The sequence below is a fragment of the Dendrobates tinctorius genome, unplaced genomic scaffold (genome assembly GCF_039654945.1).
Source record: "Dendrobates tinctorius isolate UK_male_01 unplaced genomic scaffold, ASM3965494v1 ptg000059l, whole genome shotgun sequence".
NCBI lineage: Eukaryota > Metazoa > Chordata > Amphibia > Anura > Dendrobatidae > Dendrobates > Dendrobates tinctorius.
The window spans coordinates 6,397,961-6,423,638 of record NW_027361727.1 but is presented as its reverse complement, the minus strand read 5'-3'; the positions used below and the strand labels follow the sequence as shown (position 1 = coordinate 6,423,638).

Sequence of the window (25,678 nt, the reverse complement as noted above, 5' to 3'; positions counted from 1 at the left end):
AAAGTTGTGTGACGGCGCCAGTATAGGATTTGTCACCCAACTTTTCCAAACTTTTCAGCAGAAAATCTACTTTTTTTGCCTATTTTGGTATAATTATGCCAATGTAGTAATTCACAACTGATAAAGTCTGCGTTAGGTATAATTGCACCATCTTGCATCTGTACCTGAATGGTATATGGCGGATTAAAAAATGGAAAAATTTCGCTAACACGGTCAACCAAAGAAATGACATATTTTTCATTTTAGAGGAAAATATTTTGGATTTTTTTTTTTTTTTTGTAAATTGCCCATGTGCTGAAATTGGCCGTTCAGTTGTCCTGGCTTCAGATCTGGTCCTTTACTTTCCTCTTCTTGTCTTCTCTCATTTTCTATCTCTACGTCTTGTCGGACAGATGACCGTAGGAAATGTTTCCAGCAGGATAGGTGCGGTAGCAGAAGTCCTCGTCAATCTTTACATGAGCGATCACAAATCCAAAACCAGATCTCCAGAGCTGGTAAGCAGCTAAAATCCACCAACACCTCCATCCATGGGTAGACACACAGCTGATATAAAGCCCTAGGAAGAGGGGCAAAGGGCTGGTTATTTTTGAATTTAATGTTGAGTAATTGTAGACTAAAGCATTGATAAATAATAGGTTATAGAATATGGGTCTAAACAGAGTTGGGCTGGGGTTGCCAAGAGCCCACCAGTAACATTGATGTGGGGGGGGGGGCACTTTTTACCTGCATACAAATATTACACTACCCTCATTCACAAATTTACCTATATTTCTATATAATAATAAATTGGGTAGTTTGGTTACTGAATGATGAGATGCTGCTTTTTTTCTGTACGGAGGCTATCAAGTGAATTAAACCAAATACTGACCATACAGTGGGGTTGGGGGCCCACCGGTGGATTGCCCTGTTACCCTGTGTACCAGTCCGAACCTGGGTCCAAACCTAAGCACAGCACTAGATATAAGGAATCGTTGTCTTAATTTATGGCAGTTGCAAAGGTTCTAATTAATGGAAACCATTGGCTAATTACCACTTTGTTCTGCCTGATAACCTGGTCCAGATACACAAGAGAGCGTGGAGGCTATGACTGGAGTGTGAGCCAGTAGAGGATAACTTCCCATTTTTTTTAGTTATGCCCCAGTGCGTTTTAGCAGGTGAATAATATGACTTTGTGTTACATCCAGAGTTCTCCGGAGGGAGCGGTGACTGAGCTTTTTGACGATTCCTCTTCTTCTCCTACTTCTCCTTCTTCTCTCTCTCCTCTCCGCAAGGTAAAAACTTCACCTCCTGCACAGATTAAATTATTTGCTCTGATGTGCTACGTAAGGGCGGAATATTTTTTTTTTTTTTTTTTACCCTTCATAAAAGCTCTATACTGTAAATTATCCAGAAATTATGGAGCAAATTCACACATCACACATGGAGAGTAAAAATGGACATATGGACCAAAACGGAGGAAAATCAGATACAGGTTACTGTTAAAGATCCGTCCATTATTGGGGGCTTGCATGAGAATAAATAGCAAATCTTATACTCCGTTTTAGTGCAATATTTAAGGGGGGTGAACATGACTTCTTTCATGGCCCTCTCCAATATGCATAGCACAAATGTATCAAAACTTTCTAAAACTATTTTTGTTGCAGCCAATCACAACACATTTTCCTGTCTGATAGTGAAACTCTTTCTGCGGCGATTACTGTACGGTTTTTCTCCCGTAACACCCGACTCTTCCCGTTAACAGTCGCGCCAGCCGCCCCTGACTATTGACATTTCTAAGTACCCAGGTAATTGATTTCCACATTCTTTGTTCTGTTTCAGGGATCTTTAAGGAAGGAATTCCCCCCGAACATCGGAGGCAGCGACACGTGTTACTTCTGTAAGAAGCGCGTCTACGTGGTGGAGCGGCTGAGCGCTGAAGGACACTTCTTCCATAGAGAATGCTTCAAGTGTTCGTTCTGCTCGTCAGTTCTCCGTCTGGGAAATTACGTCTTCAACATGGAAGAAGGTAAAAAAAAAAAAAAAACCTTCCCAGAAACTTTGCTACAGTCATATACAGTATATTCCAACCAAGCTCGAAGGCTCAAGAAATGCCACCTTGATCTTCTGCTGTAATTTGTAACAATGTATCGCTGCAGATGCAATGTGTCTGTCTAATGTCAAGGCTTTTTAGGTCAAAGACTGGATGTAATTGTAACAAGTCCTCAGCTATGAGAATTATTAGTTCATGATTTGCTGGACGCAGGTGCAGCACATGTTCTCCGCCGCCCCAGACCTCTATCACATTCCTGACCCTTCTATTATCTGACTCTAGGATCAGGGAAGGTCCAGCCTGATGGATATGTACATTCTAGACTTCCTCTGCTGGCAGAATGATGCCGGTCTGTGGGATACACGAGCAGTGATATGAATGTCTCGATAATATACTCACAGATGATGATCTCCCAGTGGAGAAGGAATATCACAGAAATATATGATCCTGCTGACATCATTTCATTCCTCCCGTGTGTGAAGGACACATCTGCAGAGTCATGAAATGATCCGTCCGTGCACCTAGCTCTGAGGCTAGGAATGCTCGATGCGGGAGATGCGGTCATATCAGTCGTCATCCAGATGTCCCAGAAACATAACATGGGGATTGTCCCTTGTCTGTACCATGCTCCACTCCCGATGGCCGTGCATAAAGCATAGGATGTCGCATCTATTCTGCCTGGAGTGCTCCTTTAAACTCAGTGAGTAGGCTGTGAATACATTAGTTTGTCCCAAGTGTGGAAATTATCTCCGCTCATGAGATATTGTCCCATTTTCTGGGACCACCATTGATCATAAGAATTAGGCTCTGAAGAGCCCCATCTAAATGGCATGGAGGTTGAGTAAGTTCTCTGCCATGCCTTTCATTCTCTATGGGACTTACGGAAATAGCGGTGAGACCCCCAGTGATCGGAAAGATATTCCCTGTCCTCTGAATATTGGAAGCTTGGTAAAACCTCTGTAAGGATACTGTCGCTCAGCAATTTTAGGAAAAATGTGGTGTTTTTGTTGCTGAAATATTCAATATTTTAGCTTAAAATCAATAGTGAAAGATGACAATCCACTCCAAAGTGTGTGGCCCTTCCGGGTCCATTTGCATCAGTTATACATCAGATCGGTTTTTGACATTAATTCCATTTATCTGTTTCACAAAACGGAATGGACAAATGAAATTCCAGAACGGAATTTTATACTTAGCCTTACAAGCCAAAAAATGACATCTGCAAAAAAAACTCTTTGAAGGAAACCAAACAGGGGCAGAAAAGAACAGTATCCACGGAGTTAAAGATTGATTTTTAGAGAACTACATAAACAGCAACTCTTTACCATTTTCTTGACAGAATTAAAAACATAAAATTTTTCATCCTTCTCCAATGGTTCCATCATTAGTATGTCCTTGTAGATCTGCTGACGGCCATCAGGGGGCGCTGCCGAGTCTTAGTGATCACTGGAACACTCCTATATGTAGAGTGAGTGGTGCTGGTAATAGTTACCGTATATGTCAGGAAATGCATATTTATACACCGTATATCAGGCATCGGCCGCAGTCTGAAAATATCATCTGTCTCTATCTAACAGGTAAATTTTACTGCCAGCCGCACTTCATGCACTCGTTCTCCAATAATAAGCAACGCAAACGCCGGACGGATTCAAAAAGCCAGGTGAGAGAACAGGATCTTATCTTACTTTGTAGCAAAGAAAGTCGTAGAAAAGGAATTATATCAATACATAAATGTCGATAAAAAGAACAGATGAATGAATGGATGAGAACAAATTAATAAAACATGAATGAAAGAATTATTATTGACCGCATTAATAATATGAGAAAAGAACAAATGAATGAAAAAAAGGCGAGATGTATAAGTGAATGAATAATGGACGAGTGAATGAGAGAGCAAATGAATGAAAAAAGAGATAAATGATTTGAAGAATGGCTAAATGAATAAAAAATGTATAGGTAAATGAATGAATGAAATTATTGAATATTACTCAATAAGGGCTGATTGATCAAATGAAAAAAAATAGTTGAATGGATAAATTATTGATTTGCATGATTTCACATGTAAGGTGCCATGGAATAAATGGCGTTATATTAATAATAATAGTTTGAAGAATGATTACTTTTAAAAAGCACTCTTCCTCCCATGAAAGTTTTTATTGTCTTAATATATTGCAGTCATCATATTACGTAGCACTGTGTACTTACAATTGCTCATTTTGCCTTTCTACCCAGAAAATTCTTCTCTTTTCCATTAGATCTATGACATTACGTGATTAAAAACTGAATCCTTCTAAGCTCTGTGTAGAAACACAAATTCTCTCATCCTTGCATGAGTCAGCATTAGAATTACAATTCTACATCGTCGGAGTTGAAGATGGGGATGACTCATGCAGGAAAAGAATTGACCTCTTGTTTCCACATAGAGCTTAGAAGAATTCAGCTAGTCAGTTTTTAATCATGTAATGTCATAGAGCTAATGGAAAACAGAAGAATTAACTGGGTAGAAAAGCAAAATGAGCAATTGTATATACACAATGCTATATAATATGATGACTGTAATATGTTAAGAGGATAAAAACTTGGACGGGAGCAAGAAAAGGAGGAGAAGAAAGAAAAGGAGTGCTTCTTTTAATGAATTTGTAGACAAACAAATAAATGAATGGTAAAATAAAATTTTAGAAAATGACCGAATGAATGGATGAATGGATGAATGGATAATAGTTCCGAAAATGAATGAGTGAATAAATGATTTGGGGAATGACCAAATAAAATTGGATGATTGAATGAATTAATTAATGTAGGTTTTAGGGATTAATTAAACGAATCACATAATGACAGATAAATAAATGAATGAACTAAAGGCAGTTGCTTTGGGATATGATGCAGGCAACGTTTCCTTCACTTTTCCAAAACAAATGTTGCTGTTTATATCCCGCATTCTCGTTCCACCAGCGGAATATTTACTGCTAGATCCTCCTCCCCCTCCCCAGCTCCCAGCACACACAAATCTGCCCTATTTTGATAAATTGCATTTTTCCAGAATTACTTTTTATGAGGCTAATTATAGTATTTTATATTTAGTTTTAGACTTAATGTAATGTTGAAGAAATTCACTTACACTCCGATCACAGCCAAAGCTGCATTCAAAGTCCTTGATAATTGCTAGATGTAAGGATGCAGGACTTTACGTGTGTTTGCAGCCCCTGCTTGTTCAGCCTCTGTGGCTCATAGAGCATTGTCTGGGGACCGTTGTAGAGCTTCATCGCACTGACTTAAGGACTTTAGTTGTTGCCTTGTTTTACCATTGACCTTGCCTCCATCTCGTAGGATCCGGACATAGCTTGGAAAAAGGAAGAAGCTGTAACTGCGGAGGTCACGACGGACAGTCCCTATAGCGCTGGCAGCAGTTCAGAGGACAGCTCCCCAGGTATCATGACCTCCTTATTTAGGAAAACGCTAAGCTGGCCTCTAGCGGTGACTAGGGACATCCTTGCCTTCCCCAGCCGCTTGTCTAACTGGACGCGTGGCGCAGTGCATGACACCAGACGCCATATCAGGGACAATGAGCAAAAGTATTCCTACCTGTATGAGCTGCTGAGCGTGAGCGTGCCATTTTTGTATGTGCTTTACGAGGTACTAACCCTCATGGTCCAAGAGGCAGGGCCTTCCCTGCAATTCATAGCTGAGCAAGCGCACAACACGTTTTGGTACAAGCACAGTTAGTTGTGACATCATGCGATGACATCTCCGCACAGTCATGGCGTGTCATACATCGCACCCATCGCTGTCTTGGGAAATTGCTAATTGAAGGAGTTGCTTTAGATTTGCACTTTTTTGTAGGCAAAAGTCCGATATTTCAGGTTTACAGTTTATACTCATTTTATGCCAATGTATGGCGCATTTACGGGGAGGGTTTCTATAAGAACCAGCAGAAAAATGTTCCCCAGTAAATATTAAATTCCGTATTATTCATTTCTCCCCCTTCATCTTCCCTACTTGGTGGTTGATAATTCAATTCAAATAGACCAATTGCATCCTAAGGCCGGGGTCACACTTGCGAGTGTGATGTGAGAAACTCGCACGAGTCTCTCGCATCAATACCCGGCACTGCCGCCAGCGGGTCAGACCGGAGCGCTCACCTACATAGAAATACATGCAGCCGCATACTCCGGTTCCGAGTGCCGGGTATTGATGCGCGGGTTTCTCGCATCACACTTGCAAGTGTGACCCCAGCCTAACAGTGTGACCAGGACAAGAAAAATCATATTTCCCAAATTTCATCACTGTGGCATTATATGTACCTATCAGTGGTGTAACTAGAGTACAGTAGGCCCCCGGTGCAAAATTTGGACCTAGCCCCCCACCTACATGTTGGTTAGATGTATTAGCCCTTGTAGAGTTCTAAATCCTATAAAGACATATGTGTTGCTCCCCACCACCGTAGTCTCTCTAATCCTGTACTAATGTCACCCATCCAGGGCCCCTTCCTGTAATAATGTCCCCATCCAGAGCCCCTTGCAATAATAATGTCTTACAACATGGGTCCCTTCCTGGTATAATGTCCTTCAACATGGACCCCTTTCAGTAATAATGTCCCCCATCCATGGCCCCTTCCAGGTATAATGTACCCCATCCTGGTGTAATGTTCTCATCCTGGCCCCTTAGAGTAATAAATGTCCCCCTTCCTGGGCCCCTTCCAGTAATAATGTCTCCCATTCTGAGCCCCTTGCGGTAATAATGTTCAACAACCTTGGCCCCTTCCAGGACTAATATCACCCATCCTGGGCACCTTCATGGTATAATATCCCCCAATATGAGACCCTTCCTGGTATAATGTCCTTCTTCATGGATCCCTTCCAGTAATAATGTCCCCATCCTTGGCGCCTTACTGGTATAATGTCTGCCGTCCTGGTGCAATGTCCTCATTCTGGCCCCTTCGAGTAATATATGTCCCCCATTCTGGGTCCCTTTCATTAATAATGTCTCGCATCCTGAGCACCTTGCAATAATAATGTTGATAACCTGGGCTTCTTCCTGATATAATGTCCCCATCCTGAGACCCTTCCTGGTATAATATCCTTCATCTTGGACCCCTTTCAGTAATAATGCCCCCAATTCTTGTCCCCTTTTTGGTATAATATCCTCATGCTGGCTCTTGTGTGTAATATATGTCCCCATCCTGGGCCCCTTCCAGTAATAATGTTTTTCAGCCTGGTGTAATGTCCCCATCTTGGCCCCTTTCAGTAATATATGCCCCCCAATCTGGTGTAATGTCCACATCTTGGGCCCCTTCCTGTAATAATACCCCGATCTTAGTTTAATCCCTTCCAGTAATAATGTCCCACATCATGGTATCATATCCCCCTTCCTGGGACCCTTCCTGATATAATATCCCAGCTCCTGGTCCTATTCTGTAATAATGCTGACCATTGTGCCACGATCGTTACGCCCCTGTAGCCTGTACTTTGGTGCAATAATATATTGTCCTGGTCCACCTCAGCCGCCCAAGTCATTTTTTGCCGCTGCAATTGTGTTTAAATTTATCTGGAGGTGAAAATGTTTAATTAAAAAGTGTACAATTTTTGGAAAAATTTTAATTAATTATTTATTACTTTTTAAGACTGAAAAAAATTGAATCAAATTACCGGTATTAGATTTTTACTCTGTCACAAAAATGGAAAATTCCCAATTAAGGAATTTTGGTCTATACATTTCTAATTACCAATAAATTACCAGCGTATATAAAGTAATACAAGGAATAATTTCTGTAAAAAAAACCATAGCAAAGCTACATTTACTTTGATAACAATAGACTAGAAAAATTGTAAAAACACTGAAAAAAGTCATACATTTCCAATTTTACATTCAATTTTGTAATTTTTTGCTTGCCTTCAATAGGTCCTTGTATAAGTTTTAGATGTACGGTCCATTACCTTTTTTCTATAGTTTTAACATTTCAAGTTTTGTTGAACCAAATGTGTCATCTCGAGAATTAAGAGTATTTTCAATCTGGAGGGGGAAAAAAAACAAAACCAAATTGTGAATATTTTGACCCCCAATCTTTACATTTCACCCCTGCTGGTTCTGTACTGACCTGCTGTGCCAATTACTGCATCATGTACTCACTCACTTACACGTGAGGCTGCAAAGTCACTTTTTTTTTTTACAGTTTTTTGTTGTTGTTTTTTTACACACTAATTTGATACTATTTAGATTTTTTTTAGAAATGTTGGTAACTTGTGATCTTTTTTTTCAAATTTTTAGATTGCTATTGTTTTTCTATTTGCAACAATGTACAAATTGTTTGGCTTGCTTATTGTTTTTCTATTTGCAACAATGTACAAATTGTTTGGCTTGCTTATTGTTTTTTTTTTTGCAACAATGTACAAATTGTTTGGCTTGCTTATTGTTTTTTTTTTTGCAACAATGTTCAGTTTGTTTGGCTTGCTTATTGTTTTGTGCAATACAAAGAGTGTTCAAATGTGATTTCCTTAAGTTTTGCTTATGGAATAGATTTAAAAAAAAAAAAAAAAGCATTTCAATTTTCTTGTCAAACAATTTCAAAGCGAAGCCTGAGCAAAATTTTCTGAAATTTCTATGTGATTTGTTCTAAAGCAGTTATGCCAGATAACACCCAGCCATGGTGACAGCTCGCCTGTTAGCCATGGGGTTTATGGAGGAGGTGAAGTGATCTGGATCTGCTGCAGAACTCTGTTTTGCCAACCGTTCATTGTTTTTGTGATTATGCTCACACTTGAAATTTTTGCCATATTTTTATTTCTTGACCCTAGGAATCATTTTGAACATCTTTTTGCAGATTACAGTTTCATCATAAACTAAGACTAAAGTTGGCGAATATTGTTACTTACTTACTTTGCTACATTCTGTTTTATACTCCAATCACATCCAAAGCTGCATCCAGAAATATATTGCTACATGGTACCGTTCTGTACTGTTTTTTTCAGACAATGAAATCCTATACTATGCCTTATAGCATTTTGTGAGCTGTATCGTTCGCGTCACACTACTGTACTGTATGTGTCATAAGAGAGCGTGGTCTATACAGTAATATCCATTCTGTGGCTGTGACCTTCAACAATTGCTGGGAGTTGTAGTCTGCCAACAGCTGGAGAGCCACAAATGGGAGATACAGACACTGAAACAGCAGGGGGCGCAAGGACAGTTGAGCTCCTGCGACCTTTAAAGGAGTTTTCTCAACATCATAAATGGGGAAAATTGCAAAGTGCTTGGAAAAACAAACAACTTTGCAATTTCTCTCTCTCTATTCTCAAGAACAGAGGGATTTTTAATAGTTTATCGCTCATTGCCAAGGTAACTGGTCACCACTGCAGTCTATCAGTGGTGGCCGGTCTCTAAGGCTTCCAGCACAGCACTTTGCAGTTTCGGCCAGCGCTTTGATGATCCTTTTCAAGCTGCCTCTGCTTGCAACAATGGAGAGCGCACAATTCCGGCCAGCAGCGCAGCCATACCGCTAGTCCGAACTGTCAGTCATTTAGGAAGCTGGGCGGCAGGGGAGCTTTGTGCTCCTCCAGAAATAATCTTGAGACAACTTCTTTAAAATGACATCCGATTGAATCTGTGAATGCAGCTTTGGTTGTGACTATGGTATAAGACGAGATCTAAGTTATAATTGCACAACGATGTTCAAAATTGAACTTTCCATCTAAATGCAACCGAAAGGTGTTCTACGGTCCTCAAATCTTGTGTTTTCTTTTTTTTTTGGCACGGTCCCAATCATTGCAAAAAGGAAAAAAAAAAAAAAAAAAATGATACATTTCTGCCAAAAATGTAATTTTAGGAAACGTTTCACAGGTTTGATTATTTCAAGAGGAGGATGGGAAGGGGGATGAATAGTTATAAAGTTTCACTTGTCATTGAATGTTCTTATGTGTTGAAAATTATGTTATTGTTTTGATTTTTGGATTCTGGTTTTCGATTTTCCAAATATTTAGGTTTTCTTTTTTTTTTTTCCTGCTGTTTTTGTCTTCTCTTTTCTGTTTTCTCGTCTTTCCTCTGCTCCTTTAGTTCATTCTCACATTCCACTTCTACGCCCACTTGTTGGCTGAACTACTACTATAAAGGTGATTCTCCTGCTTGCCAATTTCAGAAGTTTTGTAACTAATACTTCAAAATCATTTTTTTAACCTGAGTTTTTTGTATTTTTATGAAACGCCTTCACAGCTAACGACATTTACCCTCCTGATCGTGTTGTGTGTTATAACTGTCATGGAGCAATTTGTGTTTGTCTGCGGCGTCCTGCATCCTCGCAGCGTTATCTCTGTAATCAGTCATTCACTTGCCTGCGCATTATTGCTACTAATAACATTGCTTATGATGTGTCTGAAAAATCTGATAAAGCAAGCACAGATCGTAATTAGAGGGGTTTATGGGGGATGGGGGCTGTAACTGGATTTTAAGACGTGTGTTTTATTGGCGGGCCGAGGGCACGTAGTCTCTGCACCCGCCGTGTCTTCATTGTTTGAGCCCCGACAAACTTTGTTTACCAAACTTTTCCCATAATGTCACAACTTTCCTGATTTCTGTAAATAAAGCTTTACGCTACGAAAAGGTCTGCAACTTTCTAATAGACTTTGTAGGTCGATCCCTCACTGTCAAGACCTCTGCTTGTTGTCAATAAAGGACTATACATGTCCTGACCAAGTCCTGCTCACACTCAGGTGTAACAATTTACAATCTAAGGGTTTGTCCTCAAGACGTCTTCTTCGTAACCTGCCGGAATTAGCATTGCTGTATATAAACGTTAAAAAAAAGAACGAACAATGTAAAAATGACTCGTTGTTCATATGTTCAGTCTTGTGAGATTTTTTTTCCTTTTAACCGCTTGAGGTTTTCCAAAAAACGCAAAGCGGATAAAAGAAGCGTCTGCGCCATTCTTCAAGCTGCTTCCAGTTGGAAGACGCTCACTAGTTTATTAAGTTTCAAAAACTGACGGCCAAAGAGGTTGGAAAAAATAAATCGAAGAAGACGCCAAAAAACCCCCTCTTAAGTATAAGATACGTTGATGTGTCTTGAAGCGTCTTCCTCCTGAAAAACTCACTGAGTTTACGCATGTCTATAAGGCTGCCTTGACCTGTTACGGTCACATTGTGGTCTGGGGGGGGGGGTAAAGCAAAATTGTGTTGACCTGCTGAGTGTTGCAGTTTGCGAATGGCGGTATCTGAAAGATGTTTCATTCATAGTGTGTGTGCGGATAATGGCCGTTTCACCGCTTGACCCAATTGATGTTGACAGTGTTTTTTTAGCTGCTGTTATTTGCAAACTTTGTGACGGGGAAGGGGGAGATTTACGGGTGTGAACACGGCCCACTGTAAGCGCCATCAGTCTGAAATCTAGGATAAAAGACAGCACAATTCACAAATCTAGCTTAGAACTGAACTTTCCCAACTACATCTCCTAAGTGGCGAGAACAAAGTGAAATCTCCCAAAAATTGCACAACTTGTGCTCAACTATATAATCATCGACAAAATCTGTTACTTTTTAAAGCCGGAAAACTGGAGCAAAATCCTTGTTAAAATCCCCCCCCCAGAAAGTTTTCTAGAAAGTTGCAAAACTTTTGTGCTCAAACGACCATTAAATCTTGGCACTAATTGTTCTTGATAATTGAGACAGTTATTTTCTACACTGCTATAAAAGTGTTACTGGAAACACAATCACTGTGGCTTGTCATTAAAGGGACAAAAAACTTCAGGAAGTCTTAGGAAAGTTACAATAATAGTGAAAATTATAGCCTTAAAATATGCCCAAGTGCCAGTCCAGTATGTGTCAGCGCCAGGTCTGTGAGCATCATGGGCTCTGCTAATGGAGGAGGCACATTCTTCTGGTCCAAGATGGCCTGTGTTGGGTTTTTTATTAGATGTCATTGTGTCTTTAGTGCAGTTATAATATCATTAGTAAGATGCAATGCATACAAAAGAGCCAGATGCTGTAATTTTTCAGTTTCTCTTTAAATAGGCTTCATAGGACATTTGCCACATTTTGGTTCTAAAAATGTATTTGAACATTTTTGGAAACATATGCTAAATGCTCAATCCAGTCCTGGTGTTTACTCAGTTTTCTTTATATCCATTAAAATCCGACCACAGCTTAAATTCTAATTGAAGATGCCGGTGACAAAATGTATCAGTAAACTGTGAACATGCCCTGTAGGGTCCATTCAAAGAAATATTTCTAAATCTCACATTTTTTTAACTAATTGGTATCACCAATTTTCTAGTCTAAATAGGTTCTCTAGAAACAGTTTAAAAAAAAAAAAAAACGTTGTCCTCCCATATTGATTTCGGTCTAATTATGCCGAGTTGCACATCAGTTTCCAAAATTTTATTTCCAAACTTTTCTGATTAACTTTAAAATTATAAAAGTGTCAGCTCTTTTTTTGCCCCATTCTCCAAATCTCTTATTTTAAGAAATCAAAAGCCCACTGTCACCACTAGGAGGAGCTCACTGCCTATTAATTTATTTATTTATTTATTTTTACATTTTACTTTATTACTAAGGGTTTTCCACTACTTTTACAAACTTTCTTTGAAAAAAAAAATGGGCGCATGGTCATCTATTTAAAAAAATAAATAAAAAATGCTCACCTGGCCTCTGCCAATCCTTGTTGTCCCTTACCGGTCTCCTGGTTCCTTTTTCTGTCCATATCTAATCAGTGGCCAATGATTGGCTGCAGAACTCATGTTCCATCTGAGCTAAAAGAGAGAGCTATGAGAGTGTTTTTTTCTGGTATGGATGGAACGTAACCGCTGCAGTCAGTCGGTGGCTGCTGATTTGCTGCAGCAGTCACTTGATGCCCAAACCTGAAGAGAAAGCCAGGAGACCAGTGTGGGAAACAGTCTTCCCAAATACTGTGTCACAAACAATAGCAACCAATCAGCAGAGTTTTTCCACCCAAAACTTACTTTTATTTCGGTTGGTTGGGCGTATTTTTGCCTCCATATTACAGATGCAGGTCCTATCCTGAGTGCGGGTGTTTGATAAAAGTATATTAGAATCCTATGATGCTCCGGTCAGGATTTGAGGCAGTAGTATGGGCACAAAAGTCCTTGTAATGATCCAAACGAGACTTTTACATGAATTTTAAAGTCTTATAAGCAATTTATAACCCAGAATAAGAAGAGTGCCTTAGGGGGTTAATATAGGATTGGAAGGTGTCGGGGCAGGACTGCAAAAAAAATTAGTACACCTCTTCTCACCTAATAGCCAATGGAGAAATTGGCACCTTCATGCTTGAGATTGGTGAGCGTCACGTACTTTTTACCCTCAGTGCACTTGTAGAAAACATTTTGCAGAGTTTTGGACTGGCAGTGGTCTGGGTTCTGAGACCTCTATAGATAAAAGAAAGGGGCCTGAGGAACACAGCTAAGAGTTGCTCCCCTTTAAGCCAGAAGATGGGCTCATAGATGTTCTATAAAGCCCATGTTTGTTTCCTGGGGAGCAGCATCCAGCAAGGGCACTTGTGCTCCTTTCTTTTTGGGTTCAGACTGCGCCAATCAAAACTTACTATGACATGTAAAAAAATTTTTCTGAAACTTTATACATTAAATGATAAAATCTTTGTTGCCTGCATCTGCCACTAGGGGGAGCTCAAATGCATACAGATCCCATTGAATACATTGTCATAGTCTTTGTACAGTGAGCACTATCTAGTAGCAGTTAAAGGTGCTGGTGCCTCCCACCTAGTTTACAAGGCGCCTGCAAAGCCATATATATGGCATGTCTGCCCGTGGGTTGTAACTCTCATTTTCTGTTCAGTTACGTCTCGTCCATTGCTACATTGACTGCACGTTCGTCTTTCTGCCTGAGCTGTGTCCGTAATCTGCATGTTAAATAACCTCACCCCGCGTCTGTCGTCTCGTACAAAGCCTCCTTCGCTCCCTGCCTATCTTTTGTTTTCTCTTCTGTTTCAGACACCTCTCAAATGGATTTTTTTCCACTCGGCTCCCTCTTGTTTTTTGGGGCAGTTTCTTGCTTAGGATCTTAAGTCACATAACTTACCAAATGGAATGAATATATATATATATTTTTTAATCTTGTCTTTCAGTCTAATGTCATGTATGTGTGAGACATACGGAGAATTGTGATGGCATATACTCTGTAAACAAGAATAAATACAGTCATTCGTTAAATGCTCTGGCTTCATTTCTTTCATTCCATTCTTCTACGACTCTCAAAACATTTTTACAACTTTTTCTTGAAATTTTCTAAAACTTACGATAATAAAAAGTCATTATTCAATGGTTCTGATTAAGACGTCAACCAGCGATCAGACCAAGGTGGACGTGGTCCATTAAACTAGTGATGTCCTTCAGGAGACTCAGCGATGTCACTAATATAAGACACCCAATCAATAGATATATTGAGTGTCAATATGGCAACATCCTGTCTAAGGCTACTTTCAGACTAGCGTTCGGATGCGCAGCGCAGGGCCGCCACTAAGCTCCTCCCCCAGCCACGCCTCCTCCGGTCAGCTCCTCCTATGATCGCATGACGCTGCATGCGATCAGCGTACCTTATATTTAGCGTTGGGTACGCTGGCCGTGCGCTGGTATGATTTTGCAGGCACTTGCGCCGAGCGCACAAAAATTCAACAGAACGCTAGTCTGAAAGTAGCCTAAGGAGCGGAAAAGTTCATCTGACAGTCCAAATCGACTTTTGCTTGACACAAATAATAATCCATCTTGGATCCCAGAGGGGGTTCGGACCATTCCTTTTTAGATGGATAATCAGTAAATATTTGGTCATCGCACTATTTGGATCCCCAGAGATCATTTGCCATCTGTTTAAATTCCCTACAGCACCTCCAGAGGTGAAATTAATAATTACACGGTTACTATATGATTCATACCATGCCAGGTCCTCCAGGAGTTAGAGAAGCTCTTTATTGCTGCTTTTTGGCAAAAAGACCTATTCAGAAAGACCAAAATAGCTGCAGATTTTTCCTCTCGATTTTTGTTGGACAGAAAATCCGCAGCGGAATCCAGAAGTTGCAAAACGGATGAGGTTTTGGAATTCTTCTGCAGGAAATCCACTCAGTGTCTAAGCACATCCAAATAAAGGAAGACCCTGAATGTGGGACCACCTCGCCCCTGGACAAGCGCAGAATTACCTAATAGGGTAGTAAAAAATGAAATGTATTTTTGGAGTTAGAAATAATTCTGAAGGTTTCACATTGGCTTCTCTCTTGAACGTGGTCGATCTTTTGTCTCCGTTGGTGTTGATGTCCTCCCATGTTGTAGGAGTCATGTTGGAAAAGTACATGTTTGGTATCGGCCAAACGACAAAACTTTTGAGTCACCATGTTTATTTTTCTTCCTCATACTTGTTTAAATACCTTTTCAGCTTTCAGCTCATGTTTCATTTCCACACTCAGTCTGAATATGCGATGAAAGCCATTATGTCACCCAACACAAAGTTTCGGTTCTACAGGGTTGAAAATATGGAAGAAACTTACGTAAACCTCGATCAAGTTCAAAGAGATGATCTTGGCCGGGAGGAAATTCAATAAAAAAAAAAAGTCTGATGTAGGGTAAAAGAAAAAAATACAATCTCAGATTTAATGGATACTTAGGTGTCTTACCAGAAATGGGGACTAGCTTGACACCAGTCAGATGTGGGACGACCATGTAATAAAGTCAAAGGTTACATTTACAGTAAACGTTAAACAGCTGCCGATCGGCTACATGTGAAGAAGATTCGTATGTGGAAATGCAATATTGTTGTTCTCGCCAGCACATGTCCTGTATTACACAGAACAATGTGCTGCCGAGAATGATGATTTTTTTTTTTAAGGAAGCCAAAAAATTTAACTTTGCAAATGAGCATTTTGCTCAAGCGTCAGGTGATCGGGAGCCTGTGCGTCCAGGAGGAATCAGGACTGAGCAATCCTAGGAACGCTCGTAGTCAGTTGGGATAATCACTTTCCCGAATATATTTTCTTGCTATTGAAAATTGCAAAAGAGAAAGAAAATACAAATATCCTCCTCCACCCGTTATATTGGATCTTCTCTAAAAAGGAATGTGTCATAGAAGTTACATACTATAACCAAGCCTGATAATGTTAGCCAATGCACGTTTCCACACCTGTTGCAATATATCATGTATTTCTATGAGATGAATAGCGATTCTCCATCCAGGTCATGTGTTATAGCTGTGGCCTTCAGTCTTCTCAAAGACGACTGCATGATTTGTGTTTTCTTTCAGTGTTCTGGATTTGACCTTCTCAAATATCCAAAATAGTAGCCAAAGACAGATATTACATAACAATAATCACCATCCCAATTTTTCTTTTACATTGACTTCAAGAACTGTGTCCCCTTCTCTTCTTCCATCTTGTTCTTGTCGTTTCCTTGTCCATGTTTTTAAACGGTTTTGCCCTCTAGCTCATCATTGTCAACTTGAGCATTCCTTTCAAGATCTTATATCAACCTCCGTCAACAGTTTTTAGTCTTCTTGCTCTTATATATCCTCTATTCTAAATGTTTTTGACAAGTCGAGTTTTATTGCTTATTATTTCTGTTTTTAAGATGTCTTCTTTTAGCCCTTACTCTGTTTGGTCCTGTTTTTCTAGATCTTAGGGTTCCTTTCTATTAAACTCTACAGTTGTCTTACTGCTTGTGGATCTCGTCTCTTATTCTATCCTTGTATCACATCCGTAGAATTGTGCCATTGTTTTCGAGATCTAACATCATCTCCTTCACAGCCTTCATTCCTTATATTATATTTGAACCCTCTTTCCCCTATCCTGATATCTTTAGTTTTGTCTTTTTAAATAATATTTCGTCTTCCTATCTACTCACTTTTTTTAATGTATTTATTCTTGGCTGTTACATCTCCTTCTAACCCATGACCCCTATTTTACGACTTCAGTGTCCTTTTGTTTTTGGATCTTACACCTTTGCTCCCAATTTTGTAAATTTCCGTCTGTGTCTCATGCACATTGTTCTTTATCGTCCTGAACCATTTTTTCCACCATTCGTTTTTCGATTTCTAGAACTTTAAGTTTGTTATAGATGTTCATCTACCTCCATATCTAATCTCTTGTCACATGAGGTCCACCCCTTACTCTTCTTATATTTATATTGCACCTATCCTTTCCTGGCCACTGTTTAGAATGACCTATACTATGGGTGTATATGAGGAATAACACCATTTCTGGAAATTATATATGATCAGAAATAGTGTTCCACCTCTATAAGCTCCATCTCCAGTTTTCGATTGTCTCTGAGCTAGTGAGTGGAGACTAACTCCTATGATATCTCCCATACACAGCAAACGTAGACATCACGGATTCCTGCTACCCTGTCTCTATGTAGCACATGTTCAGAAGCAGCATGTGGGACATTATATAGCAGTACCAAGCAGTGTGACTGTAAGTGCAGCAGCGGGGTGAGAAAACACTTACTAGAAAGCTGTTCTGTGTGTTTGTTCTTCCATCTTTCACATTTTCTACCTACTTTTCTTCTCCTCTGTCCATTTTCATGAACAGTCGCCTGTAATCTTTTTGATAAGGCGGGTTTTACCTGTTTTCAGAGTGAATGATGGGTTCAAGAGGCAGGGGGACGAGAAGAAGTGGCTCATAAATGGAGAAAGATATACGGTATCTTTCTAATAAAATATATTAGATTTTCTTATATTCACTTTTACTATTGATTTATGAAAACAGTGACCATTTTTAGGTTAGTTTGGTGAAGTTCTCCTGCTTTCCATGCGTAATACCTAAATGCCGACCTCTCTTATTTTCTTAACCATGTACTATACGCACGAAGTTTAAAGACTAAAAACTAAATCAGTATTCCTATGACATGAAACAACCAAGAGAAAAATCAGACAATTTCTCCATACACTTCTACAAGATGTTGATGCATCCAACCAACCAACCTCAGGTCAGGCAGATCATTGTGAATGCATTTCTATTTGATGCAATTTACCATATTGCAATTTTTTGAAATGAGATCTGGACATCAAGGTAAAAAGTTCAATGTAATCTTGTTTATGGGAAGCCACAGTATCACAGAAGAGAAGTTAAAGAATAACCGTTTCCCGCCTGCACTTTGGTCTTCACATGTAAATTTATGATTCCAGCAAGCAGCACATGGGATGACGGATCTTATGTTCCCCAGGATGGAAAAAGAACAAAGCAGAATGATGCAAAGTTTCTTCCAAACCTCAACAAGACCCCGATACCTCTGCACTAATCCCGCTAAGTGTGTAAAGCATCAGAGTTGAATCGCTCAGCATGAAGTGCTGGCCAGCTGTGGACTTTAGTTGATATCTTCAGATCTTGTGTCCCCTGCAACTGAGGAGAAAATAAACTTTGTAGAAGCAGGTCAAGTAATATGAGCATTAGGGGCAGATCTTGTCACTATACATATTATTGGCACTGGAACATGGATGCTTTCTGAAAATGCCGTTAACAATACTCTTTAAATGGTTCCTACAATCATGAGTCTGGAAGAAGCACAAATTTTAGATTCTCTGTCCCCTCAGATCTTATTATTTAATACTGCTTCCTATATACAAATATATAACTACTATAATACTGCTCCTATGTACAAGAATATAACTACTATAATACTGCTCCTATGTACAACAATATAACTACTATAATTCTGCTCCCTATGTACAGGGATATAACTACTATAATACTGCTCCTATGTACAAGAATATAACTACTATAATACTGCCCCCTATGTACAAGAATATAACTACTATAATACTGCCCTCTATGTACAAGAATATAACTACTATAATACTGCCCCAATGTACAAGAATATAACTACTATAATACTGCTCCTATGTACAAGAATATAACTACTATAATACTGCCCACTATGTCCAAGAATATAACTACTATAATACTGCCCCTATGTACAAGAATATAACTACTATAATACTGCTCCTATGTACAAGAATATAACTACTATAATACTGCTCCTATGTATAAGAATATAACTGCTACAATACTGCCCCCTATGTACAAGAATATAACTGCTATAATACTGCTCCTATGTACAAGAATATAATTACTATAATACTGCTCCTATGTACAAGAATATAACTACTATAATACTGCTCCTATGTACAAGAATATAACTACTATAATACTGCCCCCTATGTGCAAGAATATAACTACTATAATACTGCCCCCTATGTGCAAGAATATAACTACTATAATACTGCCCCTATGTACAAGAATATAACTACTATAATACTGCCCCCTATGTACAAGAATATAACTACTATAATACTGCCCCCTATGTACAAGAATATAACTACTATAATACTGCCCCTATGTACAAGAATATAACTACTATAATACTGCCCCTATGTACAAGAATATAACTACTATAATACTGCCCCCTATGTACAAGAATATAGCTACTCTAATACTGCCCCCTATGTACAAGAATATAACTACTATAATACTTCCCCTATGTACAAGAATACAACTACTTTAATACTGCACCTATGTATAAGAATATAACTGCTACAATACTGCCCCCTATGTACAAGAATATAACTGCTATAATACTGCTCCTATGTACAAGAATATAACTACTATAATACTGCCCCCTATGTACAAGAATATAAGTACTATAATACTGCTCTTATGTACAAGAATATAACTACTATAATACTGCCCCCTATGTACAAGAATATAACTACTATAATACTGCTCCTATGTACAAGAATATAACTACTATAATACTGCCCCTATGTATAAGAATATAACTATAATACTGCCCCTATGTACAAGAATATAACTACTATAATACTGCCCCCTATATACAAGAATGTAACTACTATAATACTGCTCCTATGTATAAGAATATAACTATAATACTGCCCCTATGTACAGGAATATAACTACTATAATGCTGCCCCCTATGTACAAGAATATAACTACTATAATACTGCCCACTATGTCCAAGAATATAACTACTATAATACTGCCCCTATGTATAAGAATATAACTACTATAATACTGCCCCCTATGTACAAGAATATTACTACTATAATACTGCTCCTATGTACAAGAATATAACTACTATAATACTGCTCCTATGTACAAGAATATAACTACTATAATACTGCTCGTATGTACAAGAATATAACTACTATAATACTGCTCCTATGTACAAGAATATAACTACTATAATACTGCCCCTATGTACAAGAATATAACTACTATAATACTGCCCCCTATGTACAAGAATATTACTACTATAATACTGCCCCTATGTACAAGAATATAACTACTATAATACTGCTCGTATGTACAAGAATATAACTACTATAATACTGCTCCTATGTACAAGAATATAACTACTATAATACTGCCCCTATGTACAAGAATATAACTACTATAATACTGCCCCTATATACAAGAATATAACTACTATAATACTGTCCCTATGTACAAGAATATAACTACTATAATACTGCTCCTATGTACAAGAATATAACTACTATAATACTGTCCCTATGTACAAGAATATAACTACTATAATACTGCCCCTATCTACAAAAATATACTATAATACTGCCCCTATGTACAAGAATATAACTACTATAATACTGCCCCTATCTACAAAAATATACTATAATACTGCCTCTATGTACAAGAATATAACTACTATAATACTGCTCTTATGTACAAGAATATAACTACTATAATACTGTCCCCTATGTACAAGAATATAACTACTATAATACTGCTCCTATGTACAAGAATATAACTACTATAATACTGTCCCCTATGTACAAGAATATAACTACTATAATACTGCCCCTATGTACAAGACTGATCCAGTGACCATTGACATTTGCCTCTGTTGCCTCATGCTGATGTCTCCTACAGGACCCTCAGTGATTTCTGTGCTTATCGTTACCATTTGTCAGCTTTTTGGTCGTTTTTTGGAACGCCACTTATAGATGAGTAAACTCTTACCTTACCATATGGCCACCAAATTCTCGTGTTTCTTTGAAATAAATTGACATACAACATCATACAGTAAATAGTTACTCACCCTGAATGTAATGGAGACAGCATCTGTTACATCTCATATATGGACCACGTAGAAAGGAGTCGTAGTATTGATGGTAACACCTGGACCGCTGATTCTTCAAGGCTTGAAGTGCATCCAATGGGAAATCAATCAAAAGAGTTATACCCCTACCTGGTACAGGCAGCCATGCTGCGCACACTGTGTTTGCTGTGATTCTGCACTATGGCTGTGTGTTGTTACAATGTATCAGAAGATAATATTGATGGCAATGTGACCGACACAAACACAGATTGCTCCATACTGTGCTCCTCTGTCTCCTTGTGACTTCTGTACTTGTGGTTTTGTTCTGTCTCTCCTGCTCTTGTGTCATAGCTGTGGATGTGACGTTTCCCACTCTCATGGTAGGTAAAGGTAGGTTATCTGCTTCACACAGGTGGCCATATATATTTTGTATTTTACATTCACTCATCACAAAAAGATTCCAGTATGCATAGGAAGAGCGATTACAGAGAGAGATAGATGATAGATAGATAAATAGATAAATAGATAGATAATCTATTATCTCTCTATCATCTGTCTATTATCTATCAGATAGATGATAATCTGTCTATCTATGATCTATCTATCTATCATCTATCTATTATCTATCATCTATCTATTATCTATCATCTATCTATCATCTGTCTATTATCTATCATCTACTGCATCTATTATCTATCATCTATCTATTAGCTATCTATCTATCATCTATCTATCTATCATCTATCTATCTATCATCTATCTACTGCATCATCTATCTAGATAGATGATAGATAGATGATGAATAAAAAGATAGATAATATATCAATAGATGATAGAAAATTCCGTAAACATTTGCATAAATTGATGACTCCTTTCTAGTAATGAGTTACTGCAAAGCACTTGTCAGCAATTATAAATGAGGCAATACATTTAGGCTGTGTTCACACACAGCGGTTTTTTTTCATGTTTTTCCCTCGGATTTACCAAAAAAATCTGCTTAAAAATCCGCTTAAAAGAAGCTTCCCATTCATTTTAATGCATTTTGCGCTTTTTGTGCATATTGATGCATTTTTTTCCGCGAAAAAAAAAAACGCTTCACAGTAAAAAACGCAGCATGCTCATTAATTTCACAGAAAATTCCGCATTTCTAGCTATTTTCTATGTGTTTGGGGACATGCGGAAAAAATTGTGTCAAAACGAGCAAAATTTGCGGCAAAAACGCACGTTTTCTGGGAAGGAGTCTGGTTTTTATGCAGAAATTTTCTGCATACGTGTGCACATAGCCTTGTAGTTCTACCATAGCAGATGTTATAATGGGAACCTGACAGTAGATTCACGCTTTACAATCCCCGGGTAGCATGGAGCCGTGTATGGTTTACTCCAACTTTAGAGAAAATAAACTTTGAAAAGCCATCCGGGAACCACGCATCTCAGATGACTAGTCCAAGGCAGGTCTCTGGTGGCTTTTTCCTGCTCCGCTCCCCTAGACTGACAGATCTTTGCACATACTAATAGGGAGATGTTTGTCAGTCTAAGGCCACGTTCACACGTTCAGTATTTTACATCAGGATTTGTAGCCAAAACCAGGAGTGGGAGAATTAGAGGAAAAAGTATAATAGAAACCCGCTCCTGATTTTGGCTTACACATACTGATGTAAAATACTGACCAAATACTGAGCGTGTGAACGTGGCCTAACAAAGAGGGGAAAAAGAAAAGACACACATTTCCCAGCTGGCTTTTCAAAAGTAAAACATAGATTGCTGTAATAACACTGCCAAACTCTGTTTAATGCGGCCCGTGACAAAGTCAGCATGAATCGACTAACAGGTTCCCATTATTGCAATATTAGACTTTGAAAATGCTTTACCTGTAATAAACTACTACATGTAACACATCCAGTATTCCGGTGTGTATTTAGTAGCGGAAAATGTTGAATTCTAATCTTGTATTTGGTGTTGTTCCTTAAATGTTACAAAAGAATACACAGAACCATGAAACAGTTTTTGGCAGGTGTGGAAAAAATACTGCAAAATAAGATTGCTGTAAAAAAAAAAATAGAAGCAGTGTTAACAGTTTATTTTTTATCAATTGAAAAAAAAAAAAAGCTCTTGAGTGAACCAAAGACAAATTGAAATCAAATCAGCATTTGGTGTGGTCATCCTTTAACCTTCAAAAATAGGTGAAAACCTAAAATAATTGATGCTTAAATGCTGTTGTGAAACAACTCGGCAGGGAGGTTGTTCGTCCAAACATCTTGGAGAACTGACCCCAGATCTTCTGTGTATGAGTCTTGTGCAAATCCTTCTGTCTCTTCATGTGATCCCTGACAGACTGGATGAGGGGAGACTCTGTGAGACACAATGGAAGATTTTGAGATTGGGGTTCTATGGGGGCAAGTTTATCACTTCCAGGAATTTTTGTTCTTTTTTTTTTTTTTTAACACTTCGGATAGTTCTTAGTGATATTGTATGTAGGGTCATTGCGGAGCCCTGATCTCAAATAATCCAGTCTGTCTGGAATCACATGAAGGGACAGAATGGATTTGCACAAGCCTCATACACAGAAGATCTGTGGTCAGTTCTCCAAGGTGTTTGGAACAATCTCCTGCCGAGTTCCTTCAAAAATGATGTGCAAGTACATACTAATGACACGTCCTATATAGATAAACCTGTCCAGAGCGATGTATCCAAGGCCAGGCGCCGGGAAATACCTGGATGCACCGGGCTGAGATACATGATGTTCAGCAGAAACAGACTATGCAAACAGGATAATGTGCTGGGGTTAGATGCCGTGGCAAAATGGACAGTATCACCAATGATAGGCTTAGATACAGCAGTTCAACATACAGTATCACATGTGATATACTAAGATACAGCAGTGAAGCAAAAAGTATCACTGATATTTAAGCAGACAAGATCACAAAAGCTGAGATACAGTAGTGGCTTAGCAGACAGGCTTAGATACAGCGGCTCAGCAGACAATCTCACATGATAGCTCCAAATATAAAATATCTCGGCAGACTGTATAACATATACATCAGCTAAGCTGACAGTATCACACTTTTTAGGCTTAGATACACTAGCTCACATCATTGCATATGATAGGTTAAGGTACAGGGGATTAGCAGAGAATATTAAATGATGAGATTAGATATGTTTCATGAGGCAGTATCAAGCATAATAGGCTTAGATACAGCAGATCAGCCGCCGGATTGGATACATCCGCTCAGCAGTCAGTATCATACAAGCTAGGCTTAGATACAGCAGTGTAATAGACTGTCCCTTACAGCCACACATTACTATAATGACAGACATGACGGGACACAGGAAGATCTGCCCCGAGGACAGAAATAAAGCACATATCAATTGCTACAGCACCTATAATTATTGCACAGAATCGCTACGCACCTTCGCCATCAGTCTCTCGATTCACATTTAGTTACTGTAGAACTACAAGTCCCAGACATTTTGCTTATTGCACCTCTTATATGAAATGAGATATTATTCTTGCAGGGTAAATGTTACCTGACAGTGATAAATAGTTTTTCCCATATTCCATTGAGCTTGCGTTTACAAGTCCTAGCATGGTGGGAGTAGTAGTTCACTATAATATGTCTATGTAATAAACGCCAGATCGCACCCTATATATCCATCTGCATAATCGACTCATCCTGATTAAATGGATCACCTGTCATAGTCCGCTCGCTGGAGCCACAGTCGCTTCTTCTGGCTCATTTGCAAAAGGTTCAAAGCCACGTCCTGGAAAATCTTGGATACAGTCTGCACCTACCAGGAACCAGTGCAACCAGTTCTGTGCATATGTCCGCGCCATTGTTGATCTTCCTGTGCTAGAACAAACAGTCACACCCTGCCATACGGAGGGTTTATTCTCTGAAATCAGCCAGCAAAATGCAAAACTGGACAATGCAATTCCTATGAATCTGCCCTCTCCACTAACATTACCAATACTTGCATTATTGTTTTTTTAAAATTTTTGCCTTGAACTCTCCATTCACCAAAAAGCTCCATCTAGAACTCTGCCTTCTGGCCTTGGCTATGGACTCGGTACACTTAGATTCACACATTACTGCTTCATGGTCACCATGTATAAAGCTTTGGATGTGACCAGAGGAAAAGAACCTGGGAAGATGTATTGCAAGGAAGAAGTGAAGAGTTTCCAAAGTTACGAGACATCAAACAAGGAATCAAAGTTACAAGACATCAAACAAGGAATAAACCTGAATTGTTCAGTTTTCCCCCTGTATACGGCGCTCACTTACAGATAGGAGAAGTCACATTAATACATCCTTAAAAAAAAGATACAGGTTTTTAACTATGACCACCATCATAAAAAAATAGGAGCGTTAAGAAAGCTGATAATAAATAGATGGTAAAAAATAAAAATATCTGATAACAGTGAGCAGTAGACTGAATCCGCCTGCATAGAAAAATTGCACAAGTAAATCACAAGGTTAAAATCCCCTTAAAATATGGAAAGTCTAAAACTACAAGGGTATGTGCTAATGTTAAGTATTTGGTAGAGACATTTCTGCATCTCTTGGCAGGAAAAATGCAGCA

The 25,678-nt window shown here is 38.8% G+C and overlaps 1 protein-coding gene and 2 long non-coding RNA genes across 8 annotated transcripts in view; 1 reads left to right on the top strand and 2 right to left on the bottom strand.

Annotated features, from left to right (window-relative positions):
* MICAL2 (microtubule associated monooxygenase, calponin and LIM domain containing 2) overlaps window positions 1-25,678 on the top strand; it is a 318,733-nt gene that overhangs the window by 216,935 nt on the left and 76,120 nt on the right. For 2 of the 5 annotated variants that reach the window (XM_073578366.1, XM_073578365.1), the window contains 3 exons: window positions 1,819-2,005; window positions 3,607-3,689; window positions 5,357-5,456. In XM_073578366.1, coding sequence (XP_073434467.1) covers window positions 1,819-2,005; window positions 3,607-3,689; window positions 5,357-5,456 — 370 coding nt within the window. Of the gene's footprint in view, window positions 1-392; window positions 495-1,184; window positions 1,272-1,818; window positions 2,006-3,606; window positions 3,690-5,356; window positions 5,457-10,075; window positions 14,198-25,678 lie in introns of those variants that run through there. The other 3 variants (XM_073578369.1, XM_073578367.1, XM_073578364.1) reach the window with 3 other exon arrangements.
* Window positions 426-24,872, bottom strand: LOC141092321 (uncharacterized). Of its 2 annotated transcripts, XR_012232765.1 has the most exons (4): window positions 24,789-24,872; window positions 7,963-8,038; window positions 5,148-5,369; window positions 426-556 (listed from the first exon to the last, which is right to left on the bottom strand). It is a non-coding gene; the product is annotated as an uncharacterized lncRNA (long non-coding RNA). The 2 variants fall into 2 exon arrangements; XR_012232764.1 differs by lacking the exon at window positions 24,789-24,872 and having other exon boundaries at window positions 7,963-9,921.
* On the bottom strand, window positions 18,040-24,778 carry LOC141092322 (uncharacterized). The gene is made up of 2 exons (XR_012232766.1): window positions 21,101-24,778; window positions 18,040-18,366 (listed from the first exon to the last, which is right to left on the bottom strand). It is a non-coding gene; the product is annotated as an uncharacterized lncRNA (long non-coding RNA).